Source organism: Taeniopygia guttata, chromosome Z (assembly GCF_048771995.1).
Source record: "Taeniopygia guttata chromosome Z, bTaeGut7.mat, whole genome shotgun sequence".
Taxonomy (NCBI): domain Eukaryota; kingdom Metazoa; phylum Chordata; class Aves; order Passeriformes; family Estrildidae; genus Taeniopygia; species Taeniopygia guttata.
In genome coordinates, this window is record NC_133063.1 from 74,121,507 (window position 1) to 74,141,013 (window position 19,507).

The 19,507-nt window shown below is 34.7% G+C and overlaps 1 protein-coding gene across 4 annotated transcripts in view; it reads right to left on the reverse strand.

The window, feature by feature from the left end:
* BNC2 (basonuclin zinc finger protein 2) overlaps positions 1-19,507 on the reverse strand; it is a 334,037-nt gene that overhangs the window by 220,182 nt on the left and 94,348 nt on the right. For all 4 annotated transcript variants that reach the window (XM_072922942.1, XM_072922941.1, XM_002191156.6 and 1 more), the window contains exon 2: positions 19,343-19,507. This exon is cut by the window's right edge and continues 36 nt beyond it. In XM_072922942.1, the coding sequence (XP_072779043.1) occupies positions 19,343-19,507 (165 nt within the window). The remainder of the gene's footprint in view (positions 1-19,342) is intronic.

The following is a 19,507-nucleotide window of genomic DNA, read 5'->3' on the forward strand; positions in this document are numbered from 1 at the left end:
AGTGGCAGCGTACCTTGCCACCTAAATATCTTCATCATAATGCAGAGAAGCAAAATCCAAAGGAGCAATAGTGATAACATGTACTAATTAGGATCAGCTCAGTAATATTTAACACAAAGATATAGTGCTTTCTGACCAGCTTTAAACAGTTACCCATCTGTAGGCTAGATACTAACAAACAAAACAAAATTTAGGCAGAGAAAATAATTTCCAAAAATTCCTGGAAAGCATAAGGGGCTTTTACCATTTTAGATTAAATTAAATAGTCATGGATAACTTTCTAGGTGCTTGCATAATTGCCATTTATATTTCCTTGTATTTGTACTATACAACACATATATTGTGGTAGGAATTTCTTTTGCCAATTATTCAATTGCAATAGAAACAGACACTCTCTTAATTTCAGAACATTCATATGTAAATAATATGCTGATGAATGGAAATTAGATGCTATAGATGATACATAAGTATCCACATCTAGTGGATGGAAATTCTACTTCACTTAAATGGACTTCAGTACTACCACCTTTGCCATCCCTTGCTTTCCTAGTAGAGGGAAGCACATAAGGCAGGTGGCCTTTCAGAGGGTTTCTAATAATCGTGAAATTAACCTGGAGAAGTACACAAGCTGAAAAATAAATCTAGTTTTGACCAGAAAATGTTTCACAATTTCATTCTCTCATATGGGGGTTTTGTCTTTTCTTTCTAGTTTTTTTTTTTTTAAACAAAGATTTTGGAAATACATATTTTCTTTTCCATGAAGAATGCAAAATTATGTTTTTACAAAACAGAAGTCCCTTAAGGAGCACTTTATATTTTTGGCACTGTGTACCTCTTTTCCTTCTCCTTGCATGAAACCTTATGAAGGATATAACATGCATGCTTCATAGGCTTGTTTAAAACCTGAAAGCATCCTGAGGGGGTCTTTAGGTCTGTTTATTAATTATAACCCAGAAAGGTACCACATATGTGCACTGATTGCAGAAAGTCTGCATCCTAGCCTCTTGCACAAATTTCTAATTCTGTTTGTCCCATCCAGACTTCTCCCTAATATAAGCTATCTATTCTTATCATTATAGTACATTTAATCCGCCACTGCTACTCCCCTCCCCTCCTTTCTGGACTCACCTAAGGGGTTAAAAGACTAGAGTACATTTGTGACTTGTCAGTGACATATAATACCCAGGTCCTTCATGCAATCAACTTTTACTTGACATGTATTTGCTCATCACAGGACCCGCATTACTACTGGGAAAATGAAGAAAAACCTAAATTAACACTTGACATTCAATATGGTCAAGTCCTTAATTGGCTGGGCTTCCTGAGAAAGCAATTTTCTATTCCCCAAACTGTTCGTGTGTCATGTGTGGAGTGCAGCTCTTGGCCATCACTGCTGTCCCTCGCTCACTCTAATGAGAGCAGATGAATTAGTGCTACGTGACACGATTTTAGCAGGGCTCCCTCATTCCCTCCCCCCAGTCCTTTTCCTCTGTTAGTGACAGCTGTGTGGTGGGGGGTGGGGACAAGGACACTAAGAAATGCCAATTCAAATAGTTGTGTGAAGACTGAATATTTTTTTAAATACTAAGTATTTTCTTGATATTCCTGGAACCTTGAAATTTAGAATAGGATGGAAAAGGAGATGCAGCAGTATAAAGACATAAGAAATTAGCTGAGTTTGCCTGGATACAAATTAACTTCCAGCATCTCTCCCATCCCTCTATTAACCTGTAGCAATCTAATTAAAATGGAAATTTCCTACACTGGAAAAGTAGTTTAAAAATATTTATAAAGTTGCTTTCTAAATGAATTTGCATTTTTCTTTCATGCATATTTCATGTAAATAAAAAATCATTTCAATGGCATGCTTCCCTGTACGACAGAGATCATGTACTACAAAAGAACATTTGTGTTTCTGTTTGGAAATGATGTCCATTGTATTCAATTTTCTTTTAGTATATAGGAAATTTCTTTCATCCAGGATGGTACTTCTTACTTCACAATATAATGTTAAATTCTAATAATGGTTTAACTATCTGGAAACCAATGGAAATCCCATAAAGAGCTAAAGTCTTTCCTGAGTATTTGTTGAATGACAGACAAATGCAATTCCTCCTGCTAACATAAAAATAGAACAAATTAAAACAACGTATAAAAAATGGAGTTTCAGCTGGTATCAAAGGTAATGTATTAGGAGAAAAGGAGACAAAGACATTCAAAATGCTTAAATTAAATTGCCCACAGGACAAAAAAAAAAAAAAGAAGCATATAAACACCTGAACATCTATTACTGAAAATGCACAAATGACTACAAAATATTTCAAGGAGACAATTCTATGAGACCACACTTTCAATTGACTTCTTAAATGCAACAGAAATAGCAACATGTGAGTCATATATTGTGAAAGAACTTTAAAATTAAGCCTCACATTGCACAATCAGTTTAAGCAAAAAATTGTAAGAGTTATATTAACAGTATATATGAAGTTGCCTCAGGAAGTCCCTTTGTTTCAGATTTTTAAAAAAACTAGTTTTGGAATTTGCAAGTTATCTCTCCAAACCTGAGCCTGGCCTTGTAAAGTCATATTACTTCGATAGTATAACACACAAGTGCAAACTTTTAGTTACGAGGCAGAAGAAATACATTTTTTGCTGTAAAATACATTCATAAACACGCATTACTCAAAATAGAAATGAGATTTTTCACTGTATGCTTCTGCAGCTATGACAAAGATGTGCTGATTTTTATGGCTATGGTTGTAAATATTTCAATGAAGCAGCAACAATGGTGTTTAAAGCCTCACTTTTTCCTATTTGCTTTTAAAACACCCTTTAGTCATTTCAGTGGATTCAAACTACGCTGAATGAACACAAACAGCTTTGGACACCAGAATTTCCAGAAGGCTTTAAATGTTCCTCTTTGTCAGGTGCTGAAATAAGCCCCCAAAATACAATGAAAGCTCTAAAAGGCAGCTATGACAAAAAATTAAAATATCAGTCATTCTTGGTGTTGCATCTTCCCACAAAAGAATAGCAAAGAACAGAACTAGACCACCCATCATACCTGTATTAGCAGAATGCTAAAGTTCAGAGCATGTCACTGACAACAAACAACTCCACATTTGAAGCACTTGGTGATGAGGAGAGAAGTGGTTAAGGTTACTTTTTAGAACAAACCCCAAAGTTTACTCCTACAATTTTTTCAAGAAACAAGTAGTGTAGCAGAAGCATCCTCAAGAAACAAAGGGCATAGTGATCTAGCTAATAGTGTTGTGGTGACCTTTGAGACACTGACTAGTCTGTCAAGCACCATCTGCGATATGTACAGCAGTTAAGAGGAGGATTATTAGCTAGCCTAGAAACTAAACAGCCATTTTAGTCTTAAAAAGAATATGAACTAAATTCACCAAACCTATGCATCTTGAGCATGTGACTAACCTTCCACCTCACAGGATCTGATCCAAACATTATGTTGAATATATGGCACCTCTCATCTTAAATTCATCCTGAGACTGAGAAAACTAAAATCGAAGAGGCATTGTACCACGAATCACCTTTACTACCAGCAGTATCAGCAGTATGTTCTGTCAACAGATATCAAAGATACAGTAAAGTTTCTAGGAAACTCAGGACTACCCCTAAATAGCATAGAAAGACATGCATTAAAAAAGCCTTAGTTTTCTCTAAAAACATTAATTCTATTTGGAGTAGGATATGCAGACTGATTCAGCATGCTCAGATTTTAATCATGTAACATCCTTCACATTGCTGGATGAGAAGTAGAAATGACAGCAAATAATGGGTCAGAGTAACTACTTGCTGCTAAACTGGAAAGCTCCTTTCCTTACTGCCTACAGTAAAACAGCCCATTAAGAGTTGTTTTTTGATTAAAAACAAGTAAGTAATTTCAACTATGGCAAAGTGACATGTTTTAACTTGACATTTTGTTAAGGATGAGTACCCTGTGAAGCTCATGAAAGAGTGAAGAGATTCAGTGGAACACTAGGATTTACTATATATACTCAATGCCACTGTCACTCCTGTGCAAAACATGTCAACCCAGAAATATCTAACTCAACAGCCCTAAGGTTATTTAGAATAGAAAGTGAGATTTTTACATGTTTCACTTTGATGCCATGAAAGCAGCTGCATTAAGTTCTCTCAGTGGTTTTTAAAACCCAAATAAAATGCTTGCTCTGTGTTTTAAAAGTTACAGTGAAAATGTGTGCCACCCACCCAGTCAGTAATAGCTTACATTCACCATTTTCAGAAAAGATAAACACAGCAGAGAAGGAAATGATAATATAAAAACAGCCTGGCACATGAAATGAGGAAAAGCATTGTAGAGTATCTGGCAAGACAAAGCACACAAATGTTATTTTATGAAAATTAATAGCATCTGAAATTATACTCCTGTCCCAGTACTCTCACCCAACCTCATGCCCAAATTAAAAGTATTTTATCTAATTCCCAATTGAGAAGGTTGCTAAAAGTGTAAGTTACAGCTGCGTTGACATCAAACTTCTTGAACACAGAATAACAACGTCACACAACACACTTTGCAGATGCTTTGTTACAAGCAGCACCACTCACTTGATTTGAAATACCTAAACTAGCTGTTAAATAAACTGATAGTCTCCAGCCTCTTTTCCAGTTAAAGTCTTTGCAGTTCTAGAAACACAGCAACACTATATTATGTTTATGCCAAACTTATCTGCATTTTGATTGGAATTTCACAATGACCAGTGGTTCAACTCTGTAGTACCTCAGACAGAGGTACTGAGGCCAAGAACAGACCTCACTTATTCATCATTTTATCTAGATATTCTCCCTTTTATTCCTATTGAAATCTATAACACAAACACACTCAAACTAATTAACTATCCATTCCTTTAAAAAATGTTGGTATAATGATGATACCTGGCTTGCCTTGAGATTTTCAATTATGAACAGAACTTATCTCTCCCTGAACACAATAGATAAAGAAGGCATTGGATGTCAAATTCTACACACCACTAAATGATGCTTTCTTACAGCATCAGTATTTGCTCTGATATACCTTGTTCCAAAAAACTGTACTCTCAAAACTCTTTTCTTCAGTCAACAGAATTACAACTATCTATGTGAGTGAGTGTGCTGTAATTGACTGTATGAAAATTACAGCACTGCTGTAACATTTGCACTTCAATTCTGGAGTAACTTCACTTCTGAAGATGGAGATCACTTCATCAAGTTCCAGATATGTAATTTTAAAATTTTTCTGGAGCTAAAAGCATTGGTTTCAACAACTTGCAAAAACCAATGACCGAATTTAGTGCTTTAATAAGGACTTTAATAATTACAGCAACCACCGAGGTTTTATCTTCACAACAACAGTGACTTTCTAGACCACATCTGTCTAGCAAATAATGCTGACTTCTGCCTCACACTTTGAGGGGTTTCATGGTAGTCAATGACTATCTCACGTAATACTTAGTGCAAAGCTCTCGCAGCATTGTTTCTTACAGAGGTGACCAGCAACCATATTTCAGTCCAATTAGAATTCTGGGAACACGTTTCTCCTCCCTATGCTACAATAAGTTGACCCAAGAGCCTAGACTGAAATTCAGCTAACATTTTTAAACCCTTACTTTGCTTTTTAGTATTTTAAACTACAGGAATTTCTATGCTCTTAGGCCTGGATACCTAAATTTCTAGAAGCCAGTTTCCATATCTACAATATGGTAGCAGAAGTAACACCCTGAATTCCAATCTGAATATCATTAATAAGAGCAATATTTTTTAAAAATTATGATTTGACATATTTTACTTGGTACCATGGCACAACTGATGGTTTTGCCATTGTTTTCAGTGAGTCTCAGAGAGGATAAACAGTTAACAATTGACATTACTCATAATTCAAAATGAAATTTCTTATGAATCAATTACATGCTTAAAAACATAAAGAGGCTACGTACATTAGCTACATGAGATTATTACAGATAATATAAGAAAAATGTGTTTATACTAGATAAAGCAAGATACAGATAATTTTTAAGATTGAATTATTTAGGACTCTGATCATTTTAAAGACCTCAGAGTTAGCTTCTAGAGAAATTTCCAAGGGGAAAGTATAATTTTTTTAGATATGCCTAGTCTCAGTGTTACAGTGGTTACATGGATAGATTATATACATACTTTATTTGTTAAAAAATTATTTACAAGGATACTGTATGGTTGCCATGTGGACTTTTTGTGTGTTATAATTAATTCAAAAGAGGAAAGAAAGAAGAAAAAGAAAGCAAGAAAGAAAGAGAGAGAAGAGAGAAAGAGAGAACGAGAGAACGAGAGAACGAGAGAAAGAGAGAAGGAGAGAAAGAGAGAAAGAGAGAAAGAGAGAAAGAGAGAAAGAGAGAAAGAGAGAAAGAAAGAGAAAGGGTTACAGAATTCACAAAAAGCATGCAGACGAGATTCAGACTGGCACACAGTGTGTGATAAAAATCAAATATGGAACATAATGGGACATATGGAAACATATCTTTTGTGCAGGGAAGGATGAATCACAAGTTCACAGATGGAATTTATGTGGATCCTTATTTAGTGGAGCATCTGTAGCCACTGTTTAGCTACATTCCCACGTCAACAACAAAACAGTGCCACAGAAGAGAACACATGCATCAAGCTCCAGCTGGTATCTGCGCCCATCACTCCTTTCTATTCCCTGAAGCCACATTTAGTCAGTTTTCTTTTTACAGTTTGTAGGTGTATAAACATGCATATGCAAGTCAGTGGATAGAAAAAAAAGACCACACCTGACCACTGCTGAATTTTGGAAGGGATAGGGATGTGGTATAAAAAGGATAGGCTCAGGAAAAAAAAAAAAAAAACAGTAATTTAAAATCAGTCTCCTGTTTACAGTGTTACTTATGCATTTAGGTATTTCATGAACTTTACATGTTAGAAGAGTTTTATTTCATTTTGGTATCATTGAAAAAGCCATTAAAAATGTAAATTTAAAAATCATAGGAAACATTATTTATTTGGGTCTGTTTTTAGAAAACCAAATTTCAACTTTCTCTTTATAAAACTGCTTATGGATGGAATTGCTTTAATAGCTTCACACCTGACTTTTTTATCCTCAATATTAAAACAAAGAAATAAATATAAATAAAATAAAATATGCATGTAGAGAAAGACATAATTTCATGTCTACGCACTTTCATGCAAAAGATACATAAATATCAACTAAAGATGTTTGCATTTGTGTTAGTTTTGTTTTGGGAGTTTCTGATATTTTCCTTTTTAGCATCATTGCTGTTTATGCTATGAGTTAAATAATCTTTTCCCACTGCCTTCTGAAAGATTTCATAAATGAAGAAATAGATTAAGAAACCATGCATTTTTATGCAAGATTAAAATTGAATTTTAAAGTTTAAAAATGTATGAATTATTAGAGTTACTGAGCGCGGAGTTATCAGAGGATTATTTTTTTTAACTGGTATATACCACACAGATAGCATATACCACACAATCTCTCCTAAGTGTATAATTAAAATTTTGAAGGACCTAGACTTTAAAGGTCATGCTTTTACAAATAATACATTATTTGAAACTAGAGTACAATGCTTTAATTTGTTCCCCAAATTTTACTTCTACAATTATTTCTTCATTCAATATTTAACATGCTCCATCACAGAAGAACAAAAACATGAATTATGCTTTTCTTGAGGAAAGACTGTGGGCAAAGCTCTCACAACAATTCTGTGATTATAGAAGTATACTTGCATTGATTTCAATGAGAAAAAGACTAGGCACTTAAAATTACAATTTTCTAGTGCTGTAAAGAATTGGTTTTCCACAGAAAACCTTTGCATAAGCAGAAAATTTTGAGATACCTGGGGTTTCACCTGTAATTGTATACTGACAGGGCGACTAACTCAATGAAGCTTTCACCACAAGAAAATAGATAGGAATTACTTTAAATTATTTTTCAGATAGGTCTGATGATGTAGAAAAAAATACTAGCATGTTTATGATTGTCTGAGTATTTTCCATATTTTTGCCCATGTTTTGAACTCCAGCTTTTGCATCACTTAGAAAATCAGACTGGGAAGCTACTAATGAAACTAACCTCATTAACAAAAAACACACTACTATGTGTACCAGCTTTATTTTTTCTCAATTTTTAGCGAAAAGAAAACAAAAAATGCCACTTTACAATAATTGCTATGCCAAAACTGGAGAAGTACCATATTCCTTTGAATGAAAATTCACTTATGAGAGAGAATATATGTTTGTCAAGTTATTTCAAATAAATTTTCTAAATGCTAATTTAATATTGCAGTTTATACAAATTATTTTTTTTTAATATTTAGGGGAGACAATGTCTTCTTCAGAATGCTGTATCAAAAGATTACCCCCACACACACACACATTTTCAACTAAATTTAAATGTTTCAGTTGTCTTTCTTATTTATCCCTGCAGAGAAAAATCAACATCTCAGTACATTCCCAAGCAATATTTTAAGAGGTCTTTCAAAATAGTATAATAAAATTCTATTTAGATGATTTTGTCTTTTATGAAAAAATTATTTTTTTTTATAGTAGGAGGAAATCAAAGCAAGAATACAATGGATATTACACACTGGAAACAAACACAGACAGTCACACATATTTTACAAATTCAAAAGAGTTTTTACTATTCAGCTATCACTATTACAGTAGAAATCCAACTTTTTTAAAGAATAGAACAATTATTAAAGAAATGCTGTAAGTAAAATGTATGATAATGAGATCTCATGTCAGACAGACAGATGTCCCTTATTTCTATACATGAAAAAAAATATACGGTGAGTTGAGGGTTTTTTTCCTAGCAGAAAGGAAGTCATTGATAGACCCCAGATCTAAATATATTTTCTTCTAATCTGACCAGTGACTCATTCCCTTTCTCTGTCTTCCCCTCTCTGCCCTGAACTGAACTTCAACATTGCATTAACAATGGACTAGTGGATAGGAGGATCTATTAAAATGAGTAACTCACTGCGTAAGGTACTTCCTTTGCAGTATGCTCCATCTGCATGAAGCCAATGTTTTGGTGTGCTGTCTGCTGCTGTAACTAGTTCTCTCCCAGATATCCATGAAGCTGTGCATACATTCTATTTTTTTTATGCAAATTATGGCTTTGGAGAGGTCATGTCTCAACACCACTGAATTAATAAGCAGCCAATCTGTGATATAAATAACATATTTAAAATCATCAATCAACTTTCAGATTATTACACTGTTTGCAGAATGTAATCAAAACTGCTAATAGGTAGTTCTCGCTGGGTATTTCTTTCTGCCATTCTGCATGAAGATGCAGAAAAGCATATTAATAAATCTCTTTCTGGAGAAGTTGGTAAAACGAGCACTTTTCCTGCCATCTTTAAGAACAGCGCAATTAAAATGAGCTGTTTCATAAGATTGTTTGTACACCAGTGTTTGAGTTACACTTGAAGAACACAGTAATTCAGAAAACAGATTTCTGTTTAAGGCTTTAAAAGGTAAAAAAATCCCACCCCATTCCAAATCCTGAAAAAAATCTATATATTAGCAACATTATTTAATCATAAACAAGATACAGAATCCCTACAATTTTCAGAACAAATGATAAAGTTTTTACATAGTTGTTATGTTTTTCCTGTTTTAGACACAGTAAGCCAGAAGTTGTTTTTGCTTTTCATACCTGCTTTCCACAACTCTTTCTTCTGTGCATTCTAATTTAAAAGAAAAACTAATATTAGATAAAGCAACACATAATTTGACAGCCTACCAGTTAAATTCTGACAGGGTCAATAAAATGAGAGCTTGCAGGAGTCCCAGATGAGGAACACTTTCATGAATGCCTCCATTGTGTAAACTCTCCGTATATCCTGCCTGCAAATGACAGTCATATGCCACCAGCTGCAGGAGGCATTCCAGCAATGTCAACTGCTGTGGGGCATTAAGGCAGGGTAGATGAGTTGGTACTTCTTAATATTTTTCCCTGGCTACTGAGATAGCTGTCACACTTTACTCATTTAAGTGTTATTTTTTTAAAGACTATACTGTTTATTTAGAAATGTAAGGAAATATATAATTAAAGCCTTGCTAATGGAGCTCCTCATTTTAATAGTAGTTTTATTATATAAAGCCAGCTGGAAGCAATTATTTTTTCCTTGCATACTTTTCCTTAGTTTTTACCTCCCTCCTCCCCAAGACATTTATTTCAGATGTTCTTATCAAATGTATGTATTTTAAAAAGTAAACTGTTCAGGGAACAAACAGCTACTAAAAGTTATGATACGAAGTGTGAAAACACATCCACTACTCAGAAAAACTGCTGCTACCACTTCTGAGGAGACTGTTTTCCTATGAATTGCACTTTACAGATTGCCATAAAATTTTTTAGAGAATTCCTGCAAGAAAGAAAAGGCACATTTTTAATTAAGAACGAAGTCTGAACACAGTGATAGAGCTTTGTAGGTTTAATTTGAACAACTTAATTTGCTTTTGAACAACTCACTGAAGTCCAGTCTGATTTATTTTTGTCTACTAAATTTGTGTGGAAAAAAATATAATTCAAGTATTCCATTAGTTCAGTTTTCCCATTTTTCTTGGTATTTTCTTTGTCAAATAAATATATTTGATATACTGAGAATACAAATACAATGAGGGTTTTTTTTCAAATATTAGCAATGCCTTGGCTAAGAAATTGTACAAAGTAGAGATCAAATTTAAATGCTTTTCACCACTTTCCATGTGATAATCCATGACATCACATATTTTTACCATGTTTTTTGCATACAGACATATTAAAATAAAACAACACTGAAGTCCCCATATCAGCATTTTCATTAAGCCATCCGTGGAAGTGATGCTTCTCCTCTCTGTCCCTTATGCCTTCTTATAGACCCTTATAATCAAGGTTGCTGTAATTATTCAATTATTACCAAGAAGAGGTTTTCTTTTAATACATATTCAGATACATAAACAGAGAAAGAAAAATTGAAGAGAAAGAAAAATGAGGAAAGACATAACTAAATAAAGGGTATCAATAATGATCTATCATAAAATGACATTTTGCCATTGTACTTCCACAGGAGCCGTAACATCTCACAAGACATCCCTCTGAAAGCAGCAATAAATCTGCAGTACAGTACACAAGGTTTTGTATTCTGTGCAGGCAAAGGGCAATGAATATGCTAAAAGAAAATCAATCTGCATAAAAAGATTTGACAAGAACATTTTCTGTTTTGTTTTTATACATATATATTTCTAATGAGAAAATAGAGAAGAAAGAACATTTTGGGAAGCCAAATTTTTATGTAAACTAGAATAATTCCTGTCAAGATGCTAGCTTATTGATTAAATCACCCTTTATTGTTGCTACTTTTGCTTTGGAAAACTTTGCAATTCTAGTTAGCAAGGAGTACTGTAAACATTTCTTTTCCAATTTATTTCATGTTGAATTACCCTGCCCAAATTTCATTCTGTGATATCCGGCTGAAAAAATTCAGAGGTTCACAGGCAAACAGAAAGCAACCATAATTTTGCACTGGTAACTTCTTAGGTAACACACAAAAAACTGAGCTTTCAGTAAAATGACATAAAGCCATACAGAGGCCCATAATGTCTTAAAAGCTCACAACTGATCCAACTTTTACAGAGAACCTTGTTTAATTTCTGGATTTTAAAAAACCAGGAAAGCAAATTTAGATTTCCTTAAGAAAGTGCAATAGCTATTTTAATTTTTTTTTAAATTATGTTCCTTTCCTTGGTGTGTAAGTAATAGAAAAAATTAAAATACACAAGAGAAACCTTCTCTACATCAACAGAATCTTGTCTTGCAAAATACCTGCACATTTAGCTTCATAAAATTGCACACATACTTATAGAATTGAGCTCAGCTTACAGCTTGCTCTGAAGGCTAGCACACTGCTTTCTGTGATTCTGTACCTAAGCTATATGTTGTCCTTGATGCATGACAGAGCCTCCAATGACATGAATGGAAAACACATGCTTGGATCACAGTGAGGATGTGATCCTTTTTATCCTGTTTTCCTCTTACTAGTACACCAAGTGTTGAATTGTTCATTGAAAAGAACTAAACTATTCAAAGCTAGAAGTATTGCATTTTAAAGACACCAATCTTTAAGAAATATACTAAAGAATGCATGGAGAAAACACACATGCAGAGATTCATGTCATCCATCTCCTTTCCTGGAATTCTGGTGAAATAAAGTTTGAAAAGAAATACCACAAATAAAGTGTGTCTTGCTGTTCCCTGTGTTTTTAAAAATTACTTAGGAAAAGAAGAACAATTAAAGTATTGTTCTGAACATTAATTGCACTAGGTATCACAAAAAATAAACAGGCATTTACCATGTCACTCAATTTCCTTTATAAGGGAAATATTCGAAAACCCACAGGTAGGCAGAGTGCAGCACAAATCTCTACTGGTGTGTTTGTGCTGTGGTCCATTTTCAGATAAACACCACCTGAAATATTACAGTAAGTTTACCTGCCAATGAGAGTATTCAATTTCAACTTCAATGACAAGCCCAGAACAAATTTTATCACTTTCCACAAAACTTCTTAAAGTACCGATTATTATCCACTTTGTAAGAGTAGATTGCTGAGTTCTATGTGGTGCATGGGAGGGAACAGCACGATCGTAATCATGACATTTTCTTTTCTGAACTCCCATGTTCTCTAAGTGGCAGATGACACTCTCCTTTCCTTTGCACAAGTGCACAGATACGCATCATCAGTAGAGGATGGGGATGCAATGGCTTCCCGAGAGAGTCAGAATAGCATCAATGGTATACTGTTGGCAAGTTCACACTGATCAAAGCAATTCTGAGATGCTCACCTCCCCGCACTCCAAAAGACATGGTCTTTCTGTGACAAAATATTGCATGACACAGCCATATAAATGGCACTGTTTTCTCTCTCAGTGAACAAAATTAATTTAAGAAACAGTTGTCAAGTATTTCAATGAAGGAAAGGAGGCATTAGGGCGTTACAATAATAAGTGGGGTGAAGAGTAAAGCAACAGATGCCTCTCCATTGGCTGATGTACAATCTCTTATCTTAGACATTTGTCAGACAGACTGATGTTTAACTAACGACCTCACTCAAAAACTGTACATAAACACAGAAATTTATTATATAAAAATGCTTGTTAAGTTTACTTTTTTCTACAGGTCAGCTGGGCAAAAAATAAACCCCTTGATTATCCAGATGCTGAAATTTTGTCTTTACACTCTCTGAATTACAGCAAAAAGCTGCATTACTGGATCTCTTTCTGAACTAAATGATTGAGACAGTAACAGTGGAATTCTCCCTTTCTCCCTTTTCTCTGTTTCAGCCTTCTGTTTGAGCCAGTATGATTCATCACCACCTGGGTATACTAGGAGCCCCAAGTTTGGAAATTCTTCTAAACTGTGAAGAAACATTACTCTACAAAGCAAATCCTTTTACAATAGCACAAGCACTATTGTTCAAGAAAAATAACTGAGTGAAAGAAGCTATACACAACATATGTTTTGAGATTTCTAGCAAGAAGCAAATGCTCTTTAAAGCTTTTGTTTCTGATTCTACTTTATGACGGCAGTTCTGTATCAGTGAACAGGGTGTTCCTTTGCAATCAGCACAGTGTCACAATGACCTGGCAAATGCGAATGCTTTCACTATCACTACAGTCCTTGCAATCCTGCCTCAGCTGTGACCCATTCACTTTTGCCCCAACTTCACTAAGATGCCTTACTCAGCATCTAATTAGTTAGGGAAGATTTGCCTTGGCTCTTAACCCTGACATAAGAGCAGGAGACTCTGCTGCTGTTTTATACGAAATCTGTTCCGTCACTACATTAATCAAATCCCTATAAAACTATACATGAATAAATAACTACGAAAACACAAAATCAAAAATTATGAAATTGTGTTTTTTAAATTGTTAAACACTAGTACTTATTGCACAATACATATTTAAGCATGTGATTTAGTATGTTTCAATGATTTATGCAGATTTTACAGTGTTGTGCATACATATCTCAAAGCCCTGACAGTGTTAGCACATCAACAGATATAGAATGGCTCAAATATGTTCAAACACTGTATGTGTATATGTGCAAGATTAATAGGTATAGAATGGACTGGGAAACAATGTGCTGTATTTTAGTTTTCCTTTAAATATTGAACACAGTGAGATAAGCTGTTGAAATAGATTTTTTACTTTTGATCATGTATCATACACATAGCTATGTATCTATCATTGCATGTACTTTTATGTCTAGTTCCATATGCTACACAAAACATCCTGCAATTTTGTCAGGTGCAATATCTCCCAATACCTCTATTCTGAGAAGCAGCAAAAAATTCTTAAGACAAATATTTTTGGTTTGATAAAACGACAAGTACACATTTAAACCACGCTTTACCAAAATACCCCAAAAAATTAAAGCAAGTGTCTGAAATAAGACAATCTGACCGATAAATCTTCTAAATTCATATTAGCACACAAACTTAATCATGAACAGCATAAAAAAATAGAAAACTCCACCTGGGCTCAGCTAATCTTTAAAACTGTGTGATTAGATAGATAGATAGATAGATAGATAGATAGATAGATAGATAGATAGATAGATTTTTAAAAATATAAGATAACTTTATTTTCTGATGCTTACCTGTAAAGGTGATTGTTAGCTACTTTAAACTATGAAATGCATCTTACCAAAGCAAATTTTCCTCTCAAAATGTTCATAGTAAATCAATGTATGGTATTACAGCCTGTTGTCAAATTAAGTTTGAACTCCTTTCACATGTACATACTTATATGCTACAGTAAAACAGTTAATTACTTAATAAGCGTTAAAATTGCATACAACCTCTATGACCAGCAACCCAGAAACATTTAAAAAGCTTTCACCTTCAATCCATTAGACATTACATTGCTCTCCTATTTTTAAATACAAGTTCAATAAACAGTTTATGTGCCTATGTCTACATCGATGCTAGGAACTATCAGATGCAAGAATATAAGCACAGCTCAAAACAGGCAGTGCACGTTGTGTGCAATTTAATACTTCAGGTAAAATAAGCGCATACACCATATATTATAAGTATTAATTTTCCTTGGAATAAGCATGCATTTATGCAAAGAAACAAAGTTGAATTTACTGTACCATATCTCTTGTGAACAGATGCGTCTATATTAATATACATCATTGATTTAATTTTTCGTTTTCTTGGCTTCTCGCTCACCTATCTAGAAGTGATTCCTCTGGTGATAACTAACACATCATGCTAATGAGAGAATCTAATGTACAATAGAGAAATGTCACTACTAATAATATTTGCATGAAGTTAAATAAAGCAACTGTAAGAGAATGTCAGACAGTTGTTCTTTAATAAGATACAGTTACACAATGAAATTATGTTGTTAATTTTGTTACATCATTGAGTGAATCCTAAATTACTATATAATGATGCACAGATCCATTTATAATTCTGTATACTGCTTTTTAACTCTCCTGTTGAAAATAGCTTCTGGAAAGACCTTTTTATCTGAAATGGATTAAACATACTTTTTTCTCAACAAAAAGGTGGATGGCTCTGGCATTTTGTGTCACTGTGGGTTACAGCCATTTCTCTTACAGTCTCATTTCTGAAATGACTTTTAAGTATTTTAGAACATTACAGCCCTTAAGGTAACTGGATAAAGAAAAATGGTATTTCTTATTCTGAAAAATGCACAAAACATTTATGAAAGCAGACAATCACAAAAGCGTGCTTTTTTTTTTTTTTAATCAATCAAGCCCAGACCTTCTTTTCTGTTGTTAACAACTCCTTGCCAGAACTAGAATGGGCAGTGCGTGCCCTGGACCTAACCAGATGAGCATGGAAAAGAAGCCAAGGGTTTCTGCTCATTCTCGACCTGTCACTGATCAAAGTGACCCAAAGAAGCACTCCTTTTTAAAAGTTAAGATTTACGCCCTTTGAGGTTATCAGACATTCTTCTGTATATAGAAGGGATGACCCCTTTCAAGCAAATCACAGTCTTTTACATGGACAAAAGGTACATAGGCAAAACAATGCAGTCAAGTGGCCATGTCATAAACTTCTCACAGGTAATTTAGGATAGTATTTGTTTTCCCCTCTCACCCCTGCCAAAACCTAAATTTGCTCTGGAATGTGGAGATAGCATTTTTTGTGCTCCCATTTGTGAAAGAAAATGGTCCAAAGTAAGTACCAACATACTTGCTCTTAATAGCCCAAACTTGTAAAATCAATCCTAATTTTTCTGAGACACATATCACAATGAAGTTGATTTTATTCTGAGGAAAGTTATTCCCTCCTATATTATGCAAATAGCAGTGCAGTGTGAGTTGAGAGGTAAGAAGAGGGAGGGATTGAAAGGTTTTGTTTTGTTCTAAATAAATCTTCTTGCCATGCTTCAATTTTTCCACTAAAAACCTGCTTGAGATTAAGTTACAGTTCCAAGGAAAAGTGATGATGATCAGAGTTTGTTTGCTTCTAAAAATATGTGGAAAGGCAGCATTACACTTAGAAATTTAAAAGATAAATGTCCCTAGCATTACTGTATATAGCTGGAAAAGTTTCACTAAATAGTTCTTTCAAACCATGCCAAACTTTGCTTTCAACTTATGTACATTTCATAACTTCATGTTATACTCATGAAAACAATTTTTCTTAAAGCATAGGAAAAGCTGTAAAAAATACTTACATTTCCAGAAGATGGACTGAAAATAATTGACTAGCAAATGAATGAAAATAGATAATAGAAAACAATATTCAAAATTTTAGTGATTTACAAAGAAACACTGGCAGTTAGACACAAATTTGCAACTGCACTTGCACACTGTATGTGCAAGCCAGCAAGTTACAACAGTCCCAACAAATCAGAAATTTAAGACAAAATGCTATCCTTAAAGAGGAGAGAAATGCATTTAGCAAAATAATTTACCCTCCTCTTAAAAGCATGATGAAAGCATATTTGCACTGGATATCTTTAGCACATGATAAACAAACAAACAAAATATGACAAGGAGATTAACAAGTACGCAAATATGTCAAGAGCAGACTTTTAAGAAATAAATCTGCTTGACGTTACCACCTTTTCAGTGCTACCGTGTATGTATGCCAGTTCACACTGATGCAGCATCCACCACACATTTAGTCATTTAGTACATTACTTCTCACTTTCTATACAGAGTATATGGGTAGTCATATTCAATAATGTAAAAATCCAGTTATTATTCAAGAATTAGTACATTAAAAGTATTATTTAAAAAGAAAAATAGCAACCAAATAACCTAGCTTGAGTGTATGCATGTTTGGTCTGGTTTAATAAGCTAGTTGTCTCTAATTATTTGACCCCCTTACATATTGTGATGCTCTTCTATTTAGTTTTGTTTCCTTTCTTTGTCAGTGTTGAACATTTTCTGGTATTTCAAAGACCACACAGTCTAAATCTGTTGAAAAAGATCTAATACTAAACAGGCAATCTAATGTTATCTATGTGGTTCAATCATCATTTATCAATTGATTGTTATCTGGATCTAGTTATGTTAACTCTTTTGTGGCTGAAATGAAAAGAACCTTCCCTCCAGCCCTAAAATTCAATCTGCCTTTTCGCTAGAAGAATACAGCAGGTAATTAGGATAACTGCTTTCTATGCCATTGCCTAGTATTACTGTAACCAAACATGTTATGTATCACACACAGGCATAGAGCTGATAATGTTTGTAAGCAGTGCATAGCAATTCATACTTCCTGGTGCCAAGCAGTGTTTCTGAAATGTGCATCTCTACCAGGAAATGAACTTTCTTACTTTCAAGAATGGGAAATTGAACAGAGTTGCTTATTTGCCTTACGTTGATTACATTCTATACCAGCATACTGTATCAGCAGTAATCAGGGTCCCTCTACAGGATATATCAAAATATTCCTTATTCAAATGCCTTCATCCTGTCCTGAGCTATACTGCTTAAATTGTCACCCACAGACAACCGCTATTGGTTAATAACTATCTGCTTTGGAGTTTTTCTTGGATTTAAAGTTTTTTTAAAATATTAAAATATTGTTTTATGGTCAGTATTCAAGCATATTTTCTTTAAACTACAAAAACCTATTTATTTTCCCTCTCTTTTCTTACAGTACAACGCCTCTCAGGTAAATTAATTAATTCAATTTTATATCCAGCATTAAAAGAAAGCCAAATATTATTACACAAATTTATTGACTCCTCTTGTGGCTAACACAGTATTTCAATTATTATCCATCAGTGTCAGACCATAATTGGAAACTAGTTTTCAGAAGGGTAAAACATCTCCTGGTAGGGAGTCACCCTGCTAAAAACCTCCAGGTTGAACTTCCCTCCCCTGCTTGAGCCCCATCCAAGCTGAAAGTTTGTCACTCTCTTTTTTCTTTTTTTTTCCCCTCTCCCTTTTTTTTTCCCTTTTCCCTTTCCCCTCACCCAGGAGAGCCAAGCAATTGTGCAAAATTTACTGTAACACACAAGGCGCGTATCACCAAGTGCATGGTACAGAGACACTGGCTCCTGTGATTAATTATCAGTTATAACTGGCCTTGCAGTAACATTTTCGCTTTCCCGTCAGAACCGGCATACCAAGCTGCCTTAAACGCGGCCCCCGGTGAAGGAGCAGCTCTGGGGAGGACGCCAAGGCTCAGCTCCGAAGAGAGAGGGGGAGCGAGAGAGGGAGCAAGCGGGGAGAGGGAGCGGGAGAAGAGAGACCCGAGGGCTGAAATTGTCTCCTCTAACGACCCTCACCTCCGTGCTGGCAGCAGCTCCAGCAGGACAGCTCGTCGCTCCTTCCCCCTGAACAAAACTCTGTTCTGCCACATGAAGTCAATTATGCCGTTCAGAGGGGCCCCCTAAATTTAGTATCAGTTTGATTTTAGGGGCTTATGCACTCAAAAAGAAAAAGGAGTTTTCCTGGGATAGCAGATACTTTTATTTATGGGACGGGGGGATAGCAAAGGAGAAAAGACTGGAACAAAAAAAAAGCAAAGAAAGAAAGAAAAACAATCTTATTCGGAGTAAAGCTCCATTTGGAAACTTTAAAACAAATGCTCTGCTTTTACTTAAGGCTTTAATATTTTTTTCTTCTCTTAAAAAGGAGCCCTTAGGGAAGAAATGAAGTAACCATGCACATTCCAATGACATAGTTATGACAGTTCAGAGGCTAACTATGTAGTGATGAATGAAACAAAAATGAAACGTGGAAAGAAAGAGAAAAAGGAGGGGGGGGAAAAAGCACAAAAATTCCATGTTTTAAAATAAACGAAAGTAACGTACCTGTTGGGACATTCTGAATAAGAGGTTAGTGTCAGTGTTCTGCCATGTCCCCATGAAACCAGAGTCGGTCGCTGCCGTTCTTGTTCCGAACTGCATGGAGTTGTCAGTGCAGGAGTCTCTTAAAGTCAAGTCTCTTGCCCTCTTTCGCTCTCTGTGTCTCTGTGT